General features: G+C 41.5%; 2 protein-coding genes and 1 long non-coding RNA gene across 4 annotated transcripts in view; 2 read left to right on the plus strand and 1 right to left on the minus strand.

The window, feature by feature from the left end:
* The window catches only part of EAF1 (ELL associated factor 1), a 20,525-nt gene extending 19,145 nt beyond the window's left edge, over positions 1-1,380 (minus strand). The window contains exon 1 of the mRNA XM_040548392.1: positions 1,070-1,380. Coding sequence (XP_040404326.1) covers positions 1,070-1,172 — 103 coding nt within the window. The 5' untranslated portion in view covers positions 1,173-1,380. The remainder of the gene's footprint in view (positions 1-1,069) is intronic.
* On the plus strand, positions 71-10,133 carry METTL6 (methyltransferase like 6). 2 transcript variants are annotated; one of them, XM_040548390.1, is made up of 6 exons: positions 71-238; positions 2,892-3,276; positions 3,951-4,085; positions 5,111-5,281; positions 6,893-7,034; positions 9,638-10,133. In XM_040548390.1, exons 2-6 carry the CDS (start codon positions 2,995-2,997, stop codon positions 9,799-9,801), a joined length of 894 nt encoding a protein of 297 aa, XP_040404324.1. In that variant the 5' UTR covers positions 71-238; positions 2,892-2,994; the 3' UTR covers positions 9,802-10,133. The 2 variants fall into 2 exon arrangements, with proteins under 2 accessions (XP_040404324.1, XP_040404325.1); XM_040548391.1 differs by lacking the exon at positions 71-238 and adding an exon at positions 1,274-1,410.
* A 2,210-nt stretch (positions 10,134-12,343) lies between these two features.
* LOC121065526 lies at positions 12,344-22,505 on the plus strand. Its single transcript, XR_005817130.1, has 3 exons — positions 12,344-12,592; positions 12,732-12,812; positions 19,212-22,505. It is a non-coding gene; the product is annotated as an uncharacterized LOC121065526 (long non-coding RNA).
* The last annotated feature ends 1,486 nt before the right edge of the window (positions 22,506-23,991 follow it).

The raw sequence follows: 23,991 nt of genomic DNA on the forward strand, positions 1-23,991 counted from the left end.
AGAGCTAGCGCAGCCCGGGAGGAGGTCGCAGGGTTACGTGTCACCTCGTCATGAGCACAAACACTGAATTTCAAACTGCGGATGCTCTGGCTGCCGATGAGCCGGGCTCCTCTTCAGGCGCTCCTGCCATGCAGGATGAGCCAGGCAGAGGCCCGTGGTGACCTGTCCTACAACTGCCATTAAAAAAAATAACAAATAATAAAAAAAAAAGCAAGCCAGCCAGCCCCTCACAGAGGAGGTATGGAAAACTTCGGTGGGCCTTCCCCAGCCTCCCTCAGACAAAGTTTATGGGTGCTGCTAGGTGCTTCCCTTGGGGAGAGGGGGTCTCAGGGGGAAACATGTATGGGGGGCGAGGAGAAGGTGACATGGGGGAGAGAGGGAAAGGGAGAGAGGGGAGGTGAAGCTGAGAAGGTGAGCAGGGAGAGGTGAAACAGGGGTGGCTCCAGAAGCCACAGTGGGGTCCTGGGGGGAGGGGAAGGGAAGGGAAGGGAAGGGAAGGGAAGGGAAGGGAAGGGAAGGGAAGGGAAGGGAAGGGAAGGGAAGGGAAGGGAAGGGAAGGGAAGGGAAGGGAAGGGAAGGGAAGGGAAGGGAAGGGAAGGGAAGGGAAGGGAAGGGAAGGGAAGGGAAGGGAAGGGAAGGGAAGGGAAGGGAAGGGAAGGGAAGGGAAGGGAAGGGAAGGGAAGGGAAGGGAAGGGAAGGGAAGGGAAGGGAAGGGAAGGGAAGGGAAGGGAAGGGAAGGGAAGGGAAGGGAAGGGAAGGGAAGGGAAGGGAAGGGAAGGGAAGGGAGGGAAGGGAAGGGAAGGGAAGGGAAGGGAAGGGAAGGGAAGGGAAGGGAAGGGAAGGGAAGGGAAGGGAAGGGAAGGGAAGGGAAGGGAAGGGAAGGGAAGGGAAGGGAAGGGAAGGGAAGGGAAGGGAAGGGAAGGGAAGGGAAGGGAAGGGAAGGGAAGGGAAGGGAAGGGAAGGGAAGGGAAGGGAAGGGAAGGGAAGGGAAGGGAAGGGAAGGGAAGGGAAGGGAAGGGAAGGACGGGGCTCGCCCGGCGCGGCGGGAGGAGAGCGGGGCGGCGCTCACAGCGGATGGTGTGGAAGGAGGCCTTGGGCCGCCGCTCGAAGCTCTCTCCCAGCTGCAGCGGGTGCTCCTCCTTGTCCAGCAGCGGGTTCGCCGAGCCGTTCATGGCCCCGCCGCTCCCTCCCTTCCTCTCCTCCGCCCCGCTGCGTGCGCCACCGCCCCGCGCCCTTCCGGGCTCCCGGTGCAGCCGGGAAAGCGCTCCGGGGCGGCGGCGGCGGCGGCCGAGGGGGCGCGGGGCCTGCAGAGGCGGCCCCCGGAGCTCCCCGCCCTCGGCAGGCAGGGAGGGAGGGACGGCGAGGGACGAGGAGGGACGGCGAGGGCGGCTGCGGCCTTCCCCGCCCGTGGTGCGTGGGGATCGGGTCCCCCTCCCGGGGGGATGCGCGCAGGGCTGGCTGCTGGGGGTCCTGGGGGTCCTGGGGACGGGTCGAGCGCCTTGGGGTGCGCTTTGGCCTCAAAACAGGCTCTAAAAGCTCTCCTTGACATCGTGCTGGCTTATTCTAGCGTGGCATGGCCAGCAGAGACTGGCTTGGCTTTATTTCGAGCTCGATCTGTGCAGAGTGGATGTTGAGCCCTTTTAGCATGCCGGGCAAATAGTGGGACTTTTGCTGGTTAAGGTTATTTTTGAGGGTATACCCACGGGGAGGCTTTCCTTCAAGAGAGCCCCTCTCTGTAACCTTCTCCATCCTTTTTGGAAGAAGAAGGGGGTGTGGTCTGACACCCGTGAATCCAGACAACGTTTTGACAGTTCTTTATCTCATTAGCACATTTGTATTATATGGCTTTGTTTGCAGTATTATGTTTGTATCGTTTATGGTAATACATCTAAATGAAGTACTATTTTTTTTGCTTTAAGTTCTGTTGTTTTTTCTTATTTCCATTTTTTTCTCATTTCCATTTTTTCTTCGTTTCCATTTTTTCCCATTTCCAATTTTCCATTGGTAAATTGAAGTACTATTTTTTTCTCTAAGTTTATTTGTTTTTCTCTCATTTCCATTTTGGTAAATCAATGTGAATTCCCGGGTCTGGGTGCTGGTGGACATGAATGGCATGCTTTGGTTGCCTGCACATCCCTGGGAGTTACTGGGCCACGTAGGATTTAATTCGCATGTGCTGCCTTCCAGGGTCTGGATGTCTGTGGCAAGGCAGAGGTCAGAATTAGTTTAACATCAGGAAGAAGATTTGGATCCCAGACTATGAAGAGCTCTTTCATTGCTCCGTTTTTCATAACCTGTAGAAAAAAATACCTGCAACTGTTCAAACGGGTGCGGATCCTCAGGAAGAGGCAGGGGAAGGAGTGCTGATGTGGGCTGGCCACAGGCCTTGCCACCGTGCAGGTTTTGCTCTGTTGCCCAAGTGACGCGGTGTTATGAATGCTGATGGTTTCACCAGTGTTTTCTCACTGAGGTGAGAACAGGAAGGAGAAATGCTAACATGAGTACAGCTTGTTTTACCAATCTTAGCGGCACTCCGTGTCATCTGGTTTTCGATTACAGTTTTTCTGAGGTGTTGCTAACTGGAGTTCACAAGAAACAAAGCCCTTCCTGTCCTTTTAAAGTCACTTTAGTGAAGAGAGTTTAGAGTTGCCACATCTTTCTCTTGGTGTTTTTTTTTTTTTTTAATTCAGAATGTAGACCAGCAGACTCTTTTAAGTATCTTCTTTAACTTTGAAATCAGTGTGATTTCATATGCAACCGTTAGTTTGGGTGGAAGATTGAAATTACAAGAAGTCAGATGGTTTTGCAGTCTGTCATGTTGGAGAGAGCACCATAAAGCCCTACTAAGTGCACGCTGTAACTCTTCCTCACTTTTTTTCTTCTGCTTCTAGATCCTTGGTTATTTTACCCAAGTTAAGTGACAGCAATGTATGTTAAAGAAAAGAAAATCACCCTTGGGTCTTTGCTATTCATATCTGTGTGAAAGACTCAAGGATGCTCCATGAAAATACATCGGCTGATTGCTTAGACGCAGTAACAACAGGTACTGAAGATGGGGCTTTCCAAAGAAAAGGCCATAGTACAAGAATCCTTCTCCCAGAAGAGGTTGAGAGACTGGCAAAAGATCAGGTTTTGGTGTCTGAGTTCAAGCAACTGAAACTGGAAAAAGAGGCACAGAAGAATTGGGATCTGTTTTACAAAAGAAACAGCACCAACTTCTTTAAAGACAGACATTGGACAACCAGAGAGTTTGAAGAGTTAAAAGCATGTCGGGAGGTGAGTCCTGTACACTTTCTCTGTAAGAGACAGATTGATTGTTTTCAAATGATTTAATAATACTTCTAATTAAGCCCTTAAGGTAGGAGCTCTCACACATTAAGCGTGCAGTGACCTGCGTAGTCTCTCTTAATATCAAAGATACCTCTTCAGAATCAGGTGCATCAGTTCAGTTTAAAATTGACCCATATGGATACTAAGAATGGAATCTAGAACACAGAGAGCCAAGTTGTCTATTTAGGACACATGTCTATTTAGTGATATGATGTTTAAAGATGCAAGTTGGAGCACTTCAGAACACAGCTTTAAAGAAAAGCACCCAGAATTACAGGCTAATTGCAAAACATCATTAAGGGGAATAGTCAGATGCATCTGTTGTTCTTTATATCTGAATGAGACAAGACAGAAATGGTACAGCAATCTGTTTAGTCATCTACCCCTTAAGTAAGTAATTAAGAAACATTAATACATTCTAAAAGGATTTGTAATTTTGCAAAAATCAGGATTCTTCTTCTATAGTGTCAAGATTATCCAATGGATGGCTACTTCAGTTTCTGAATCAATGGTAATTAAACTTGATTATAGCTTTTAATATGCTGATTGAACAGTGACTCTGCTGGTATTATGAGGAAAACAAAAATGATGTGCTTTGTTTTGGATTTCTTCCTCCCCAGTTTGCAGATCAGAAACTGACCATTCTGGAAGCTGGCTGTGGGGTTGGGAACTGCTTGTTTCCGCTCTTAGAAGAAGATCGGAATATTTTTGTGTATGCCTGTGATTTTTCTCCTAGAGCTGTGGAGTATGTGAAGGTTGGTGTAGTATTTGGAACCTCTTGTAGAGTGTCCTTAGAAGCTTACGAAATTACAAATGACTGGAGTGACAGACTTCTCTTGCCTTCCTTTATGTATGAAGAGTAGACTAGATTTGCCAAAAAATTTAGAGTGATCCATTTCATAGAATTGTAGAACGATTAAGGTTGGAAAAGACCTCCAAAATCATCTGGTCCAACCATCCCCTTACCACCAATATTACCCACTAAGCCACATCCCTAAGACCAAACTTTCCTTAAACACCCCCAGGGACAGTGACTCCACCACCTCCCTGGGCAACCCGTTCCAATCTTAACCACTCTATCTGAGAAGAAGTGTCCGCTAATTTCCAACCTGAACCTACCCCGAATGACCAGTAATAAAGTCCTAATTCTGGTGTGAACAGGCAAATGAAGGCGCTACATCCCCAGGGGTGGGGGAGAGTCTGGCGAGCGATTTTGACCCTCAGTTAAACTTCCCCAAATGGATTCAGTGTAGCACCCAAACCCATCTCACAGGACTGGAAATAAGGCCAGGCACCTCTGAGCACTCCATGGCCACAGAAGAGCCGCTGTGGGAGGCAGTCAGTGGCAGGGCCCCCATCAGCTGCCTCTGTCCCCCAGCCTGACCCGCACGGCCCTGCAGGGTGCCCCTGTACCTGGGCACCACAGCCCCCTAGCGAGCACAAATGCCATCAGCTATCACTAGGGGTGTCATGAAATCCTTCTTTTAACAGTTTTTCTATATTAAAAAAAAAAAGAAGCAGCAGTAAAAGAGAAATGGTATGTTTTCTGAATTGTCATAACACACGTTCCTTCTCGACTTCCTGAGACCAGTCTCTTCCAGAAGCTGTAGTTTCACTTGCAGTATCCAGCAATGAATTTCATATTGTATTAGTCACTTAGTGGAAGTTTATGTTCTTTTGCCACCATCTTTTGTGTTGCTCTACTAATTATTTTTTTACTTTTTTGAAGTAACAAATGCTGCTAATTATAATTGAAAGTACGCTCTTTTCATTCTCCCAGAAAAATTCCTTATACAGCACTGAAAGATGCAAAGTGTTCCAGTGTGATCTTACCAAAGATGATCTTCTAGAAAATATACCAGCAGATTCCGTGGATGTTGTCACTCTTATATTTGTTCTTTCTGCAGTTCATCCTGACAAAATGCATCTTGTCTTGAAGAACATTTACAAAGCAAGTATTTTAACATCTTATTTTACAGCCTTTAAAGCACTTATATTCTTTTTAGCTTGAAAGTACGATTTTATTCTGTGAAAATAGCCCCACTTGTAATGGTGATTTGTAATTAACATTGTATTCATTGAATGTATTTATTTTGCCTAGTGTAAGGGCTAAACTAGGTTTTGCAGTGTTTTTTCTTCTCGTGGTACTGTGAGGTGGTTTGAATTCTAATCTAATGTATGTTATGAACACAAGAAAATGCTATCTTGAACCTGTGACTTGGGCTTCAAGGTTGTATGATACAAATAATGTTTACGGATTGCTGAAATGTCTGTGTTGGTAAGGTACGGATGACAGCGAACCATAATTGACTTCCAGAAGATACAGTGACTTGCAGTTGGAACATTATTGTTATTATTAAACATGCTTGACCTGTGGTCATTCAGAAATGGCGTGCTCAGAGATTAACGTTAATCTAGAGACTCAGCTCCCTGGACTGCCTTTGTTGGTTGATAGGCTAGGAAAGGCCATCACAGAGGGCAGTTTCAGAACAATCACCATTCAAATGGTTTAATTTCTCTGAGGTGAGCCTGAGTCATATATTGACTGCAGAGGGACATAGACAACTTATTTTTATATGTGTGTATTTTTTTTTTTATATTATCAGATGTCCTGTTCATTTTATTGTCAGTAGTTTGAAAAAGGAATGTTAGATTATTTTTTTTTTCATGCAGGTGGATTTTTTCATGCAGGTGCAGGTTAGATTTTTTTTTTCTAAAGGTGGAATTGGTTCATAGCTCATGTACATGAAAAGGCTAATTATTGTTTCTTTGTGGAGATATCTGGTTCATTTGTAGATTTCTGTACAAATTTGCAAGTGGTAAATATTCCTTTTCTCTTCCAACAAATACAGCTGGAATTTGTTGAGGTAGGAAAGTTGCATGCATCTAAAGTCTAAAGTCAGAATGGCTGATGGCTGTATATTTCTAAATACTGAACTCTTTATAGCTTGATTTTTATCAAAACAAAACAAAACAAAATCAACCTCACCTGCAAACCATTTTCCTGAAATTGGTCCTTTTTTATTTATTATATTGCAATGCCATTTTTCTGAAATTGTCCCTTTTTTATTTCTTATCATGTTGCAACTTTTTTTCCTTCTCACATTAAAAAAATGTTATTGTATTCTAAATTTTATTTGGCAAAATCGTGTGCTAGACTGTATGCTAGCCAGCAGAGAAAATGCCCTGTTATGGCTTCATTGTTATTGTTGAAGTGTACGTTTATTTCTTTGTTTTTGAAGAGCATCGCAAAAAGCTTATTTAGCTGATCAGCATCTAAACAGGTATCTCAGAACACTTCATACCCTAGTGTTCATGGGGAAAAAATATTTTTGTAAGAGCTAACAATCCAGTTTTTGTACAACATTTTTGTTGCACAGGGAATTAATTCAAAACATGTATTGCTTATGTATTGAATGTGTTAGGATACCTTGACTTAGTTATGTGTGTGTCTATAGGGTGTAAATATACATATGTATGATATATACATATATATATGTGTATGTTATATATATGGCTAAATCAATCTGCCGTATTAAAGCATGGATGTATTACATGACAGGTATTAAAACCAGGCAAGTGTGTCTTGTTCAGAGACTACGGACTGTATGATCATGCAATGCTCAGATTTAAATCTGGCAGCAAACTTGGAGGAAACTTCTATGTTAGACAAGATGGGACAAGAGCATATTTTTTTACTGAAGGTAAGACATACTGTAGAGTGTTTTCTCTGAATCTTCTGTTTCAGCTTGCTTCAGAGAATTCCTAACATGCCCATAGAAGTTTTGTTTTACACAGACGAGCTGTTAAATAGTGGTGTACTTCATTTGCCATCTTTTTTTTGTTGTGTCATATATGTGCTATAATGTGACAAGCAGCCAGTTTCTGAATTTGTCGGATTTCATTCAGAACTGTTACCTAAGGGAGAAAGACCAAAAAATCATCTTTGTGAAGCAAGTAAGCAGTTATCTTGCCATCATTCTTTTTGTGAGGTTATTCCTGATGTGGAAGATGGGATCTACTGATGACCTCCAAAGCAGAAACATGACTAGAACACTGAGAAGTTTGTGCAGAGATCCTGATGAGATAGCTGTGGTCATTCTGCCCTCTGTTCTTCATAAAAATGATGCAAAAAGTGTTTCCACTTGATACAGTATTTAAACAGTCTCTCATTCTGTCATTGCTCTGACTGTTTTAGGAAGGGCAGTAATTGTTGCAGTTATGGTGGGTTAAACTGAAGCACAGAGACATGAAGGAATTTGCTTAGTCTCTCAAAATGAACTGAGATTATAGCTCGCCTCCTAACTCACAATTCCTCATGCTAAACTTAGTGAACCCATTACTTCCCCCTATCAAATATAGGGCATTGTGTCCTAAGAGCTGTGTGTTTATTTCTGTGGGCTCTTTGTTCTTTTAGTCTAAAGCTAAATACAGCCACTGAAGAGACTGATTTGAAGCCAAGTAAATGTTGTTCATATTTTATGACATAATGTATTACCTAATTGCTTCTGATTTATAAAAACCATTAATCATGTCTGAGCTCTTTCTATTCTTTATGGGACAATGATGAAATCTAAGATAATGCAGGCTGTTCTCCAGCTTCATTGAGGCATTTCTAGAACTATTATTTACTGAGTGATTTTTAGTTCTACTTAAACAATTAGCTCTTGAAAGAGAATGGATGCTAAAGGGACCAAATTGAAAAAAAAAAAACAAACCTATCAGTGGAATTTTAAAACCCATTCTTATATGTGTTAGAATTTGTTTCTGAATGAGAAATTCTTTGCTAGTGTGAATGGGTGCTTTGGGGGAAGAATTATGGTAGGGAGGGGAGAAGAGGAAGGAAGGAAGAAGAAGAAAAACTGATCTTTATCTGTGTGTTAGCCAATTGTTTTGCCTTGGGGCTGGTCTGGACTCTCTCCTGGACCACCCTGCTCCCGTTCTAATCCTTTATGATCTCGTCATCTCACTGATTTTCATAAACATTTTGCTTAATGCCTGAGAATTCTTTTAGTCACAAGAAATGTGACTGTCATTCTTGCAGTTTGGAACCAGTGCTTTTTTTCTTGTATTAGCAGAGATGCTACGCCTGGTACATGGCTAATTACTGCATGGGATGATTTGAATGATGCCCATTTGCACATATCTGGCATCAGATAACACCATGATCTCCATGGCAATGAATCCATTTTTCCACGTTTGAATAATCTTAAATTTTGTGGAGAAGTGCGTGATTGTAATTCTGTTTTATAGGACTGTTCAATTCCTCATAATGAGATTTCAAATGATGCACAATTGAGAGCTGTTTATTTTTATTTCATTGATGTGGATCTCCCATTTTAAACACACACTGTTTACAGCCAGTCCACGTTCTTTCGTGATGGGTTTAAGTTGATAAAATCCTGCATTACTGCCAAAGTGGATGGTCTCCTTTTCCCCTCAACACACCACATCTTCTAGTGCTGGGCTGCCTATGCCTACCTGACCAGCCATTTCATCACGCTCCTCCACCTGTGTACTGAAAAAAAGGGTGTGCTTTTATTTTCTACAAAGTAGCACAAGTTTAGCATGATTTAAATTTCTTTGGAATTATGCCTGAAATAAACGAAACAAGCTGTGGGAAAGGAAGGGTAATGAATTGCAGTTAACATGACAAGTCAATAGTATGGGCGGCCCTCTCTGCTGCTTAGGTCACCTTGTTTGTGAGGCACTTCTGCCTTCCTGAATGAAGATATGCTTCGAGTGAAATTCTTTTATTTATGAGAAATACTTTCAGTTCGACCTAGGAGGCTTGGTACCACCATACCCACCTTGCCATTTTGTTCCTTTTTCTATTGAGCAATGGCGTGTGAAGGTCTGGTAACCTTGGGTGATATTCTTTCTTGAGCAGAGATGCATTTGTAAGGCTGGATCACCCCTGGAGTATTTGGAGTAGGTGATGTATTCAGCTAGTGAAGGCCAGCTGCACAAAGTGAAAATATACTACTGTTGGTCATAGGGAGAATGAGGAGGCACAATAAAAAATGACAGATGTGGCAAGTTTTGGAAACTAAACTGGGTTTAGTTCCTTTCCTGAGCTTAAATCCCACTTTGCAAGCTGTTTTGCTTAAGTTGATGTTTCCAGAGGAGTCCTGTATTGATTTTATTCAGTACAAGTGCAGCAGTCTGCTTGCATAGAACAGCTTGAAATCTGAAGGCACGTGTGATTTTTCATGCTCTAACACATAAGAACATATGCTTATATAAATGCTGAATAGTGTTTTAAAAATTGCTTAAACAGGGTTTTAATCTATTTTTTTTCTTTTAGAGTTCTTGTCTCAGCTCTTCAAGGCTGAGGGATATGAGCAAGTGGTCAATGAATACGTGCACCGAGAAACTGTGAATAGGAAAGAAGACTTGCGTGTTCCAAGAGTTTTTCTTCAAAGCAAATTTCAAAAGCCTTTCAGTAAGACAGAAGTTCTTGCTGATTAGCAATAGCGTTGCCAATAGCATGTAGTTTTTTCTTGTGCATGCTCATCTGTTTGGTAAACCAGAAATGACTGTATCCAGGAACTCTTGGTGGATTTTGCCCTCAGATATGAAATACGAATGTTAATTCTAATTAAAATTTAAGAGGTTTTGCAAATCAGGAAACCTGCTGAGTATCTTGTTTTTAAAGTAAATCCTATGCAGCATTGTTGGAGGACCAGGTAAAACAGACTAAACATTTTATAACTCTAAGCTCTAGTTTTTATTATTTACTGGTATAATTGTTATTTCCATTTTTATTAAAAATGATTTTAAAATAAATATCTTTTGTTTCCTATAACTTCTTTTTGTTGTTGACTTGTTAATGTTCCAGTATTTCATCTGCTTTCAGCACTCATAGGACTTTTGAGTGTAACTTCTCAGATACAGGAATGAAACAGGCTCAGTCACTGGTATTTTTTTTAAAAGCTGCTTCAGTATTTTAATAATAATCTTCTTAATGTTCTCAGCATTTTGATATATTTACATATCAAAATATTTATTTTGAATTATTTTAAATATATTCCCAATTTATCTGATTTCATGCTTGGAGGAAGTTGTTAAAAGATCAGTTTGTCTTTATCCCTAATTAATTTCAGATGTTCTTCATTTGCTGAACAGAAACAGTCGAGGTTTTCCAAGTCAGTTTCCCATTTGAAACTGAAATTTGTAAGCGAGAAGTACTTCTTTTTATATGAATTGTATTCTGCTTCTCCTTTCCTGAGCAGAGGTCTTAACTCTTTTCTCTCACTATCAGGCAAGGTGTTGGTCTTTGCTGTTCCTACTACTAAAAGGCCTTGTACTGATGCTCTGCCTCAGGCTCTCACAGACTTGACTGCATGAAGAAAATCATCCTTTCCCTGTGACATCCCCATCTGTTTGCACTGCAGAACCTCTTGTTTGTTCTTGGATGATAAAATCTCACAAACACATCTGGATCTTTCACCTGCATTTTGGACAGCTGCTCTGCAGCAGAGAAAGCTCAGAAGTATCTGGTGACTTGTGCAATGGGCAGTGCTGGTCTTGTGTAATGCACACAAGTTGCAACAAGGGTGATTTCAGTGAAATACTAGGATTTGGGGGGGAGGGGGAGGGCAGGCACTGGGACAGGGCCAGAGAGGTTGTGGAACCTCTGTCATGGGAAATACTGAGAAACTGAGTGGGCAAGGCCTTGAACAACCTGTTTGAGAGTGGCTCTGTTCTGAGCAGGGAGCTGATTTCTTGCACTATAGATTGCCGTGTGACCGTCTGACTCAGGCTGTTGTTCCACTGGGCTTGTGTGTTGCTAGATGACCTAGTCATACTCTCTGATACGGATCAGAGGTGTTTGCCTATGCTTGTGACAAGCTAGCTGTAATGTGATACTGCATTTTTTCAGCACTTACACTGGCTCTGTGTATGGAGAGAAAGAAGTAATAATTTTCCAGCATAAAGCCTACTGTTGCAAAGTTAACTAGTCAGATTTTTTTTTTTTTAACAAATGGAAGCTGCCAGAGGTCTTATACAGTTTAGATGTTTGTAAATAAATTTGCAGCAAATAATTATTTTTTTAAACTGATACCATGAGCCCCAAAGCTGGATTTATTGTGTCATAAAACTTGGGCCTCAGAGGAAAAAGTGATTAAGCCACACAACTCTCCTAATGACTCTTTGAGGATGGTTATTACATGACATCTCCTTAGTTTATGGAGAGTATCATCCTGGGGATTTATGTATTACTGACCCCTACTGTGCAACCCATTAGCACTTTCTGCCATATGAGTAATAAGTGTCTAGTAACATTTATAGTAAATGGAAAAATATATTAAGAAGGGGGTATAACAGTGATAGCTTTATTATAGTCTGAGCAATCATCATTTTGTAGCTTCCCTTAGCAAATGTTCATCTTTAGTACAGCAGTTCTGCAATGACTGGAGGTAGCCTGAGATCTCTTGATTTTAGTGCAGTCTGGACCCTGCAACATCAAGTGTCCTACAGGGCTGGATGCTTGGTCATTTAGAGCGCACAGCATGTAAATGAGACCAAAGGATTGCCCTCTTCATCACTTTGGCATGTGACTGTCAGCATTTGCAATGGCAAGTGCACTGAAGTGAACATGCCAAAAAGGAACTGAAAAGTAGGCAAGTATTTATAAAAAAAAAAAAAAACGATTTGAGTCAACCCAATAGACTTAATTGCAGAATGCAATTGACTTCCTTTTTTACACTGAACTAAATGTTTTTTTGAACAATAATACACTTTTCAGTGGCTGTAGCTTGAGTGTTTATGGTTCTGCTGAGGGAACTGCCATCACTTTTTGTGTAGGACACACTCAAAGGAAAGCAGTAGTAGAATTTGTTTGTCTTCTCATTCAATCTCATTTCCAGTCAGACCTGGAAAATGAAGTACCCAGCTACTCAGAAGAAAGTCTGCCAGCTGTAGTTGTCATAAAGCAGAGGTTAGTTTGAGGTGAGTGGTCAGAAAGCTTTATTAAGTCTTTATACCTCTGCTTCTGTGAACCCCAAATCATGGTAAGCTTTTTCAACTGTGGTAAAATTGGAGGAAGTTGAGGGAGCTTGAAGAAGTCCTTGCATCATCCTGTGAGACGTGATAACTGAAGGGATGCATGTGGCTGTTGTGGTGATGAATAAAGTGTCCATACTCACCCCACCCCTTCAACCTTTGAAAGCCCATGTTAAGCTCACCAGAGGCAGAACATGCTAAGGACAGCTCTACCTGGAATCCTCACCTGAAGAACTCTCCTTAGGGAGGCAAGGTAATCAGGGATAATAGTCTCAAAAGGACTTGGAAAAAAAAACCACCATGCACTGAATTGTGCTCACCTTGCATGAACAAGCTACTATGCCATCGCTGTAATGAAAGTATTGATCGCTCTTTGATTTGTCTTCAATCAGTAGGGGCTGCTGAGACTGAATTAATTGTCTGCAGAAAACCTTCTTAAGCTGAGCTAGCTGCTGGTCTGGCAAGCATAATCAGTAAGTTACTTCATGCTACCACTCTGTTCTGAGCAATACTTAGAAATAATTATCTAAAGAGTGAGACTAAGAAAACCTGATTTTGTGTGTGTATGTGTGTTTAAGATTTGGTGTGCTGTGATGACATTATCTGGTGTTTAATAAAGTGTGAACTCTGGTTAAAGCTTTTCCTGCAGTCAGGGAATCCTAAAGTCTCTCTCTTCTGTGGGATTCTCCAATGTCTTCTACTGGAATTGGACAGCATATATTAAGAGAATGTTAATGTGCCATTCTCAGTAAGGACACGATCCTTTTGGCTATTTTCATCAAATTTACAGAAATATAACATCTTTGTGTCTTCTGTCATTCTGTGACCTTTACTGTTCTGTCAAATTTGGTTGATATTGGCCAATGTGTTTGAAGACAGGCTAAGACTAGACAGAAATCCACACATGCATTGCGTTTTGTACGCATGGGTAAGCTTTGTTTCCTTAGGAACACAGGCAGCTGAGAAAATTCACTTGAACTTTAAGTAGTAGTGCCACAGTAAGCTTTGTGTGGTTCACCTGAAAGTTAAAACACTATTTATGTCCATCTTTAATGTATCTGAATGTTTATGGGGTTCCAAAGGCATGATGTTTAAGCAGGTAATACAGCATTATCCCATGGTTGAATGTGCATCATTCCTATGTAGCAAAGTGCTATAAAATCAGGACCTGAAAATTGTAGCATCTGTAAGTATAAGCAGCCTACTGTAAAACATACAGCCTTGGTCACATGAGGAAAAAATTGGTATATGGAATCTGAAAGGTCGTGTACAGGCCTAGCTGATGTTCCTGGGTTTGTTGTTTGTTTTTAGTTTTGTTGTGTGGTTATGTATCTGAACATATTGAACATTGAGGGATACAAATTACCAACTAGGGAGTGTTTTTCTAGAAGAGTTTGTGAAAGATATATATTTGAAGAAGAAGTCAGTGGTGAAAACCAGTATGTGGAGGAGGAAAAAGGTAAGATTATGTTTAAGGTTCTAGGAGGAAAAAGAAGTTTTCTGAGCCTTACAGGCCAGCAGTGACATACAATTAAATGAGTTGCTCACCTAAAAGGTAAAATTTCAGGAATGAAAGCCTGCAGCTTCCAAAACTAGACAAAAATTACATACAGACAGAAGGGCAACATCTAATTGTGTACAATATTAATAATACACGTAGGATTTCTGGGAAGCAGAATTTTATACCAGAAAGATTGTGTGAAGATATGGCTATTGAAAATAGGTAAGTCTTTGTCTATGGATTTTTATCTTCCATAGTGTAGCAATAATGAATTTTTCGCTGGTTATGCTTGTTACTATTAGGAAAGATTGTGAGCCATTTTGAACATTTGGGAGCAAACATTTACCAGTTACACATTCTGCAAAAAGATATGACTCTTGGGTGCAGTTGATTCAGGATATGAGTATGTTTGTACTCTGTAATATGAGTTCGTTTATTAGAACAAAGGCAGATGGTGAGTCTTTACTGTGGGGAGGCACACAGAGGCATTGCTTGCAAAAATAAAAGCTATTAGCCAGGTAAAATGTTTCATTAGAGAACTGTTTTTCATTCCTTCTTCCCAAGCTGATGTGCACCATTCATTGTGTTTGCATTGGAGAGAAAATACTGCTGCTGTGAAATTGGGGAAGACAAGGGCATAAAGAAAAGCCTGTGATTTTTCCAAAAGACAAGTGATTTTGTGTACCTCTACTTAATGATCCTAGGTTAGGAACATTTACCCTCTTTTCCAGCAACTCTCAAAATTCATCCTAGGAAAATTTTGATTGATTTTGAAGGTCCTATCAACTCCAGCTCACATTTGCAACATCTGTAGTATTCACTGAGCCTGCAACTGGAATAACTGAGGGAATATAGGAAAATTCAGAGAGCAGACAAGCCACAGCCTGCCTATTGCCTGGGCTCCACCGAGTATTTGTCTATAGTCAGCTTCTCCGGACCCTTACTCCCTGTAGTAGACTTTAAATACCTGAAAAGATGCTCTTCAGTGAGGTGCTCTTCACACATATGGGATTGTTATACATCTGACATTTAAGGATTTTGATGCTACTTTTCATTCATTATCCTTCTTTAATTTTTTTTCCCTAGATTTGGCTTCAAGCTTTTATGTGAAAGGTGATACTTAATTAGATTTTTTTTCATCATCAAACAGAAGCCTTTTAAACATACCAGACCTGTTGCTGTTATGCTAAAACCCTAGTGTTCAAAGGAGAGAGGAAGGGGGGGTGGTTGGGAGGAAAAGAGAGTTGTTTTCTGCATGAATACAATAAATGCTCTATTCCACTTGTTTTATTAGTGAAACCAACTTCATAGGAATGTAAAATACCGTGAAGAAGCCACAAAACCACTACAACTATCCTTTTCTGAATTACATTCAGGAAGATTGTTTTGAAACTCATCAGTGACCAGCTGGCTTCAGTATCTAAACACTCAATTTGCATTCTGGAGTGCTCTGTCATATCCATTAGGACCTGGCCCCAGGGAACATGAAATTTGTCACCTTTTGTCTGGATAAATGTGAATTACTAGTTGTAAGCTGAACATGAAGATGTTCTAGAGTCTTGACCTGTTACAGCAGCGTACCTCTTTGGCCCACCACTACGAGTCTTTTGCTGGCTTTGGGGCAGCTTCCAGTAACAGTTTCAGGCTTTGATTTTCTGTTTTGAAAGCAGCTAATAAAGAGAGGACCAGCAACCATCAGGATATTGATCTGTATTTGTCTGGGACACAATGGCCAAGAGAATGCCTATTAAAATAAGAGTAAAACTCAGAAGAGAGAAGAACCTTCTTTAAAGTAAGCTGAAACAATCAAGCTGATACAGAGCCAGAGTGTATTTTAGAAATACTGAAAAATCTTCCTCTTCCAAACAGACTTTCCTCTATACACAAATATTAGCCTTTCCTTTTACTTGAGGGACCCTTCCAAGCCACTAATGAAAGGGTTAAAAAACAACCAAACAAACAAAACCAAAAACCATAACCTTAAAGGAAAAGAAAATATCACAAGCAGACTTTACAACAGAAATGACATGTATTCCTTAAAAAAGAGCAGTATTGTTCTCAAAAGCCCACTGAAGACAGGGTGAACTTCTTAAGTAATACTGAGAGTTACTACCTTGATTCCATAATGCACGCTTTGTACTTCATCTATACAAACTTATGTATGTGAGATCTTTGACTAATTTGGCCAGCTATAATAGATGAGTGAGAGAGAATGACTGCTAGTTACAACAGATCTTGAGATGTGTGAGTACTTTTTTAAAAGAAAGGTGTCTTGTGAATGACTGAATATGTATTCCTGCAATTTCACTGACAATTTGAAGGAACAAGACTTCTTTGTCTGTGCTAGCAGCAATATGATTTATTCACATGCCAGGGCTGCCTATCTGTTGGCAGTAAATGCAATGTCAGGCAGCATTATTTAGTACTGCAATAAAAGTCCAAAGATTAATATCTTAAAAAAAAAAAAAAGTAACTTTCAAAAATTTAATGAAAAAGAGCTAGAATGTGTCTGGCAAGCTTGAAAAGCTTGCAAGTGAAACTGTAGCTGCAACAGTGGCATTACTCATGTTTACATACCAAATAAAGCTGAAGATGCGCAGCGCCAGACTTTGCTCCAGGGACATCCAAATAAATGGTTTTGCAGCACAGATAGCAGCAGTATAACTGTCTGTTACTGTGACGATACAGTTTTGTGTCATAAAGTGTTGTAGATGGTTGGAAATCTGCTGCTGTTGACTACTTTCATAAATATGAATAAAGTGTGAGTCTCACTGTGAAATTCGCTTTTGTGGCTTGCCTTGACATTTCCTGGAGCCTTTAACATTGTATATCCTTAGTTTAGCTACACTTTTATTGCTATTGATTTTTATGGTGAATGTGTTGAATATTACAGGAGGTAGAAAGAAATATAAAGTGTTGAAAAGGTAGGTTGTACAGGGCTACAGGAGAGTCCCTGGAACCAGGGTGAATGGAGCCCAAATATTAAGTTTAACATAAGGATTCTTCCAAAGAAGATTCTTGTGAACAAGTTCACAATGTGAAATGTTTACTGCATTCAGCTCTGCATTCAGCTCTGGGGCCCCCAGCATGAGAAGGACATGGATGTGGACAAGGAACAAGTCCAGAGGAGGCCACAAGGATGCTCAGAGGGTGAAGCTCCTCTCCTATGAAGAAGGCTGAGAGAGGTGGGGATGTTCAGCCTGGAGAGAGAAGGCTCCAGGGCGACCTCATAGTGGCCTTGCAGTACCTGAAGGAGGCCTGCAGGAAAGCTGGGGAGGGACTTAGTCAGGGAGTGTAATGATAGGGCAAGTGGTGATGGCTCTAAACTAAAAGAGAGTAGGTTTAGATTAGGTATTAAAAAGAAATTCTTCACTATTAGGGTGAGAGAAGCTGTGGATGCCCCATCCCTAGAAATGTTAGCCCCACCCCTAGCCAGGCTGGATGGGGCTTCAAGCAACCTGGTCTGGTGGGAGGTGTCCCTGCCCATAGCAGGGGATTTGGAATGAGGTGATCTTCGTGTCCCTTCCAACCCAAACCATTCATGATCCTGTTGGTTTCATGGGTCACTAAGCTTTGCCTCTCGCTTCTTGCCCCTTAGGGAGAAGAGAATGATCTAGGAGTGAAAAAATGGTGCATAGGAAACCAGTAGCTGTTTTTTGGTCTCAGTTCTGTCTTCCTATTTTTCCTCCTACTACATCAAGTTTTTCAGAGTCTAGGACTTAAAGAGGTAACCCTACAAAGTTACCTTGAAAAGGAAAGGATTGGGTGAAAGGGCAACACTGGAAAGTACTTCCCAGATTGAAAATTGACATATTTTGTTCTTCACCTGATCAACCCTGGTCTTCCCAGTCTGCTCCTGGTCAGAACTACAGCAAATCCAACCTTATGGTGCCTGTAAGAAGGATGAAGCTGTTGATCCCTGTGCTTGGAGGCCTGCTGGATTTATAGCTTTAAACCCATTTATATTTGGTAGTCGCTGTTTGAAGTCCAGGCACAGAAGGAACATAGGTTTTAAAAAAGAAACTGACTTAAGAAGGGAGGAAAGTTTGCCTGTCAGTACTGGTTAGCAAAGTATGCAGCTGGTATGATGTGTATCTTTTGAGTAAGGGTAACATTAGGTATTGTTTGCAATTCAGTGGAAAAGGAATAGCTTCTTTTACCACCAGTACAAAACCTCCTTCTCTGCAGGCTGTCTCTGCTTTGTTAAGGCCTGTTCAGAAGCTGTCTTATGTTTTGTGCCTAAATGTGGAGTTGTTATCACGAGGTTACTTATTTGTGCAAAAGTTGGATTTTTTTTCCCCTTCGTACCCTGCTGCGTTAGATAGACTAAAAGGGTGGAGGAAAGGTGTTTAGAATTTTGTTCACAAGGTGGCAGCAGCTGCTAACCACAGAGCTGCCTTCCTTTTAACCCTAGCCTCAGCTGTTGACTCAACCTTTAACGCGGTGGTAGGAAGAGCTGGTAATGGTTATCCATAGACAAGACAGCTACAGTCTTTTTTTATACGCAGTTCAGTCCTTTTTTGGTCTACTTAAATAGCTCTTGGATCTTGAAGAAGGGCCACATAAAAGTATTTAAAGAAAATACAGTTGTATTGCAGAGGTACTTGGTATTTAGACAGAATGTTGTTGGAACAATATGAAGGTGAAATACCATTAACTGGTAATGGCAGCTGGGATCCTCTACCCCTGAGGTAATAATTGGTTGCATTGATGACTTGCAGGTTGTTTCTGCGTAATTGGATTCCCCCTAAACTGGTACCCTAAAAACTGCGGTGATTTAAGACGGTTTTCAAAGCTTTGAAATGCACACTTCCTTAATACAGTATTTTCTTAACTCCTCAAAAATACTAGACAAATCTCTGTTTATATGGACCATACCCATTTTCTTCCTACTTCTTTTGTTTTGTAGGTGAGCTGCTCTCCAGTAGAGCAGCATCAGAACTGCATAAGATACATATGACCAGAGAGGCTGTATCTTTTTCATTAATTACACCATTGAACTCAGCTGTAGTTTAGTTTGCCATTTTGCAGTTTTTTCTACTGTAGTAATCCCCATTTTGTCTCCAGCATGCCCTCCTTGCTTAAAGGGAAAGAGGAAGAATAGAACAAAATTACATTTACCTCTTGCTGGCTTTATGTCTCATTTCAAACACTGTGTGTTTAGTATGCTGCCTGGTAACCGATTACGAATAAGCCACGATGTAAAACTGCCCCAATCACATTTTATGTGGCAGTAATTCTTTTGGATATTTAGTATTTGAATTATTGTAAATACTAATCATCTGTCACTGCAGAAACCTATCTGTTTAAGAAAAAAAAAAAGGCAGCTCTACTGTGTGCCTGTCTTTCATTTCCTTTTCTCTTTGTTTAGGACTAACCTATCTTTGCTTTTTGCACAAGTGAGTGGGATGAACAGTACCTTGGACCGCGGTGTTCCTGTTGGCAAGTTGATCTTTGTCACTGCCTGCAGCTCAGAGCATGGGCAACGCACATGGGACAAGGATGAGCCTGGAAGCCTTCTTTCCACAGTGCTTGCACCAAGCCAGATACTAAGAGCCAGCAGCTGTACAGCCTGCAAGAGGGGTACTAAAGCTGTCATCTGCCCTTTGTTCAACAGGTTTGACCATCTTGGCACATACTCATTGGGTCTGCATCCAAAACACAGCTTGGGACAACACCATAACCCCAGCCTTCCTGCTGTACACCCCTCCAGCCCTCCCTAGCACCAGGCAGGGTGGTGGGATGACTGACAATTTGTATCCCAGATGTCCTTTTCTGACAGTGAGTGCCTTGCTCAGCTCCCAGCCTCATGGCTTCATTCCTAGCATGAAACTGGGAACAAAAGCTTTCTGCAGGCCTACAGAGTGGTTGCTCCCTCCTCTCTTCACAGAAATTGAATGGAGGCACGACTGTTCCGTGTTGGAACTAATCACTGGTCACAGCTGCCTCTGAAACGGGGCTGGGGCATTGTACCCCTGAGAAGCCGTGGCACAAGCGACTGGAATAGGACACTGTGCGGCGCAGCGGTTCGCGTTGTTCCAGGCTAAGCAATTAGGGCTTATCCACCGAATAAAGGGGACTGTGGCCAGCCTTCTTGGCTGTGTATGGCTTGTACAGCAGATGGTACCCGGAGTATAATGGACTAAAAATGTTCTGAGTGGGGAAAATGTCACAGTTGAAAATGTCACCACCACTGACCTTCTCTGGAAAAGCAGAGGCCAACTGAAAAAGCCTTTTATGCAGGCAGTGGGTACCAGGAAAAACAGACACTCCTGAGATACTTTTATTATTTATTTATTATTTTCCTGGCAATAGGATGTTCTAAATCAGTTGATGTGTCCCAGAATTTTGAGGCATGCTTCACCCTCCATGATAGGAACCAAATAAAGATAAGAGGGAGGGAGATTGTGGTTTCAATATGGGAACGCAAAATGAAGATGGAAACTGAGGAACCAGTTTTTCCAACTGGGGGAGTTAACACAGGCCCTGATGAATTGCCTTACGCTGATTGGGATATGAGATGAAGCAGTCAGCCAAAGATTACTGGAGAACACACAACTGACCAGTTATGTAGATCAATTGTACTTTGCAAAGTGGAGAAGAACACCCAGAGCAGTTTATGAAATTTATGAAGGCTGAACAAGCCTGCAACACTGTGGATGTAGTAGAGAATGAAAACTAAAATACCACAAGTACAGAAGGGCATGCCAGATCTCAAAACTGGATTCTCAAGGAACAAAATGTGGCAATGCACAGGCTGGTGAACATTGTGAGCTGAGACAATGCAGCTCTGAAAGAAGGATACAAGAACACATGTGGGTTGTATTGTTTGCTAGTGCCAGCAGTGTGTGTAGCATGTACTGAAGAATGGCGACCTTCAGGAAGGAAGGAAAAGTGGATAATGCTGCAGCCAAAGCTGTATAGACTAATCTCCCTAAAGCAAATAGCACATGTTAGCAGTGAGGTAGCCTGTGGAGCAAGCTACCAACATTACATCAGAAACAGGAATATCAACATAAAACAGTGTTGATAAGTCTGAAGAGAAATGGATAAAGCCTAAGTGACAATGGTAAGACATGTGAACTGTGAACTGAACATCTTGATAAACTGTTAAGTCTATGACAGTTTGCTGGGGGGTGGGATGGAGCAGGGCAGTAATAGTTATTGGAGTGTGGGACTTACCTAGATGGTGACCTCCTCATGTGGAGGTCCTCCATACTCACTGGAGAGATGGGGAGAAAAAAAAAAAAGAGTGATAAAAGAATTTGGGAATGTGTTCACAGATCAGAAATATTTGCAACACTGCACCAATCAGAGCCAGTCTGTTACTGAATTTACACCCTTAGTAAAGATCTCCTTACCCTAGGGCTGATGTCTGGGGAGGGACGGGCAGATTCATTACGCTTGGGAATCACAAAATCAATAGGGGATCTGAAAGAACAGATACCCACTTGCTCATTATTGTGGGAGAAGAGAGAATCCCAAATCATCCACTTCATACCTGAACCCAAAAAAGTTAGTAAGAATTTAAAAGGGAGCATTTTTCTATGCCCTAGAAGAAAAATGTTCGAAGATGTCAAATATTTTTTTACTTCGTTGCACCAGCAAAGTTCTGTAAGACACTCCTAGCCTAAAAACAGTGCCTGCATGTATTTAAACCTCCTGCATTCCTGGGGCACTGCTTTCTCAGGTCATAGCACAGACTGCACGAGGCACACCGCTGTGCCTGCTTGGCTCTGAGTGATTTCTGAACCAGGAAACTGAGCCCATAAGTACATCACCTTCTATCGAGCCCTTTTTCCCCCTTTTCCATAATGTCCTTCTTTCTAATTCTCCTTCCTTCCAGTAGCATGACATGCCTGACTTCATTCTTTCCTTCAGCCATATAAGCTATCAGATAACTAGCATTTACTATTTGTATGTGCTAAACATTTCCTTCCTTCTCTGGTTTTATTGTCTTTAGACTACAATTGTTTGGGGACAGGTTTGAGTTCCTGTATTTTTAAGTGGTACTTAAAACAGTGGAATGCAAATTTGGGATGAATTTACTATGATTTAGTCCCCCCTGTTCTTCCTCATAATTTGTGAAAAACAGGCTCTATTGGTATGTGTTGTGGCAAAAGTGCTGCCTCCGTTGATCCAAATCCCAGCTGTTCCTCATTTACAAAGAGGATACGCTGGAGGAAATTGCTTTACACCCAAAATGGGGTTAATTACTCCTTATTATATTCTTATTCAACTTCTTTTTGAATTTTCTTTTAATTACTCCTTTTTCTATTAAGCACAAGCTAAATATTGACAATCCAGTTTATTATTATTTTTTCTTATATGGACAGTAACAGCCTTCTCTGGCCCATTGTTGCTCTGACTAGTGAGTTCAAACAGTTGCACATCATTCCTCATGTGCAGATACACGGACTGTGTCATCCAACCTCTTCCCTTCATCAGTTTGTTCCCATCTCAGAAAACTTTTAGGCTACTAGAGACCCTATATTGCATTAATTGATCTGTGAGCCTGCATGTAATGCAGCCTGGCTTGCAAGGTTGCACAAAAGAGTAAAAAACCTCATTCATTATAAGTTCATGTTCTAATTTTTTTCATCCAAAGGCTGCTTGCAGACATCTGTGCAAAGGTAGCGTGGTTCTCTGTAGAGCCAGGACCAGTGCCCATTTCCCAATTCTGGGCCATGTTCCCTTCTGAAAGTAAGGGTGAGAGGAAGAGAGATCTGCCTCCTCACTAGGATGATCTCCATCTGGGAGGGGAAACAGAGGAGAAGCCTGTGTGAATGAGTGGCTCCTGTGTATCTGAGAAGAGGCACACAAGCTGAAGGGCTTCTGCTTTGGTTCCAAATAACAAAGTTCTGAGATCTTGTGACCACCAGAAAAGGTGAGGGCAGAGCTAATGATTGTCTGGAGAGTTGCTTCAGGTCAGGATCCCTACTACAACATGAATATGGAAAAAAGTCAACAGCAGCGCAAGACAACTTCAGTGATACTGCTGGTGTGCTCTATTAACTCCTGACTAACTTAAGGCTGGATAAGATTCCTTGATTTAAAAACTGCTGAGCCTTTTCATTTTATTTTAATAGTAACGTTTCACCAAACTGTGCCATGTGTAATGTCCATCTTCGGTGCTCATAGTATTTGAAGGTGTCCTAGATACACTGCACATAAAATATGTCCTGGGTACTGCAGATGAGAATGTGCACATTAGTGTTTGCAGGATAGGGATCTAAGTCAGTAGGTGTGTTAGAAACACCTAGAAGAGAGATCTGCTCATCTGAGAAACCACACGGGACTGCAGACTCAAAAGCAAATTGTGTGGCAGATAAAAGAGTCTTTTGAACTTCTTTTGGACTTTTTATTGCTTGTTGGTCTATGTGTAAAACAGTGATGAGACCTTTTTGCTACATATTTGAAGGAAAAGTAGTTTTAAAACGAAATTTTTGTTTCTCTGCATTTACTTTTCCCCTTCAGGGCACACAGGTGTTTCTTTGCAGTCTCTGTGCACGTTCATACTGCAATCTCCTACTCCAGTGCTGGAGGCGGGGGTGGCAGCAGCAGAGGCAGCATGGCTCTCGGTCAGGCTGTGGCAAGCACAGGAGCAGGCGCCTGGCAGCTCATATATTTCTCCTACACCTCTGCTTTGAAATGGCAGTGGGACGGCTGTAGCCGACAGCCCTCCCATCAGACAGTGTGGACTTGTGAAAACACAAATTTAAAAAGCTTGGTGGAAACGTATGAGTTAGTAGAAAAGTATTTCAGTGTGCTGACTAAATTATTTCAATGTGAAGAATTCTTACAGTTGTAAGAATAACTGTCCTTCAGAGAGCTTAAAAAAAAACCTTCCTGTTTCTGCTCTACTTTTTTTCCAAGCAGTTTCTCACTGTAAACTATAAAGCACAGCTTTCTCAGAGAAAGTGTTACTATTTTTCTACCAAATAGAAGAATCCGTGTTCTTTGTTGTGAAATCACACTGTAAATATGTAACTCCTGAAGGTTTAAAGTTTATCTCTTGCATGAGAAAACAAATGCACGTCAGGAGTCCAAATGTCAAAGTTTTCTCTATGTACATTTATCTTTAAAGTTTCAGGTTAAGATTGTGGAAGAGCAGGAGGTTACGGACTAATAACAGTCCTAAGGAGAATTCT

This window comes from Cygnus olor, chromosome 2 (genome assembly GCF_009769625.2).
Source record: "Cygnus olor isolate bCygOlo1 chromosome 2, bCygOlo1.pri.v2, whole genome shotgun sequence".
Classification (NCBI taxonomy): Eukaryota; Metazoa; Chordata; class Aves; order Anseriformes; family Anatidae; genus Cygnus; species Cygnus olor.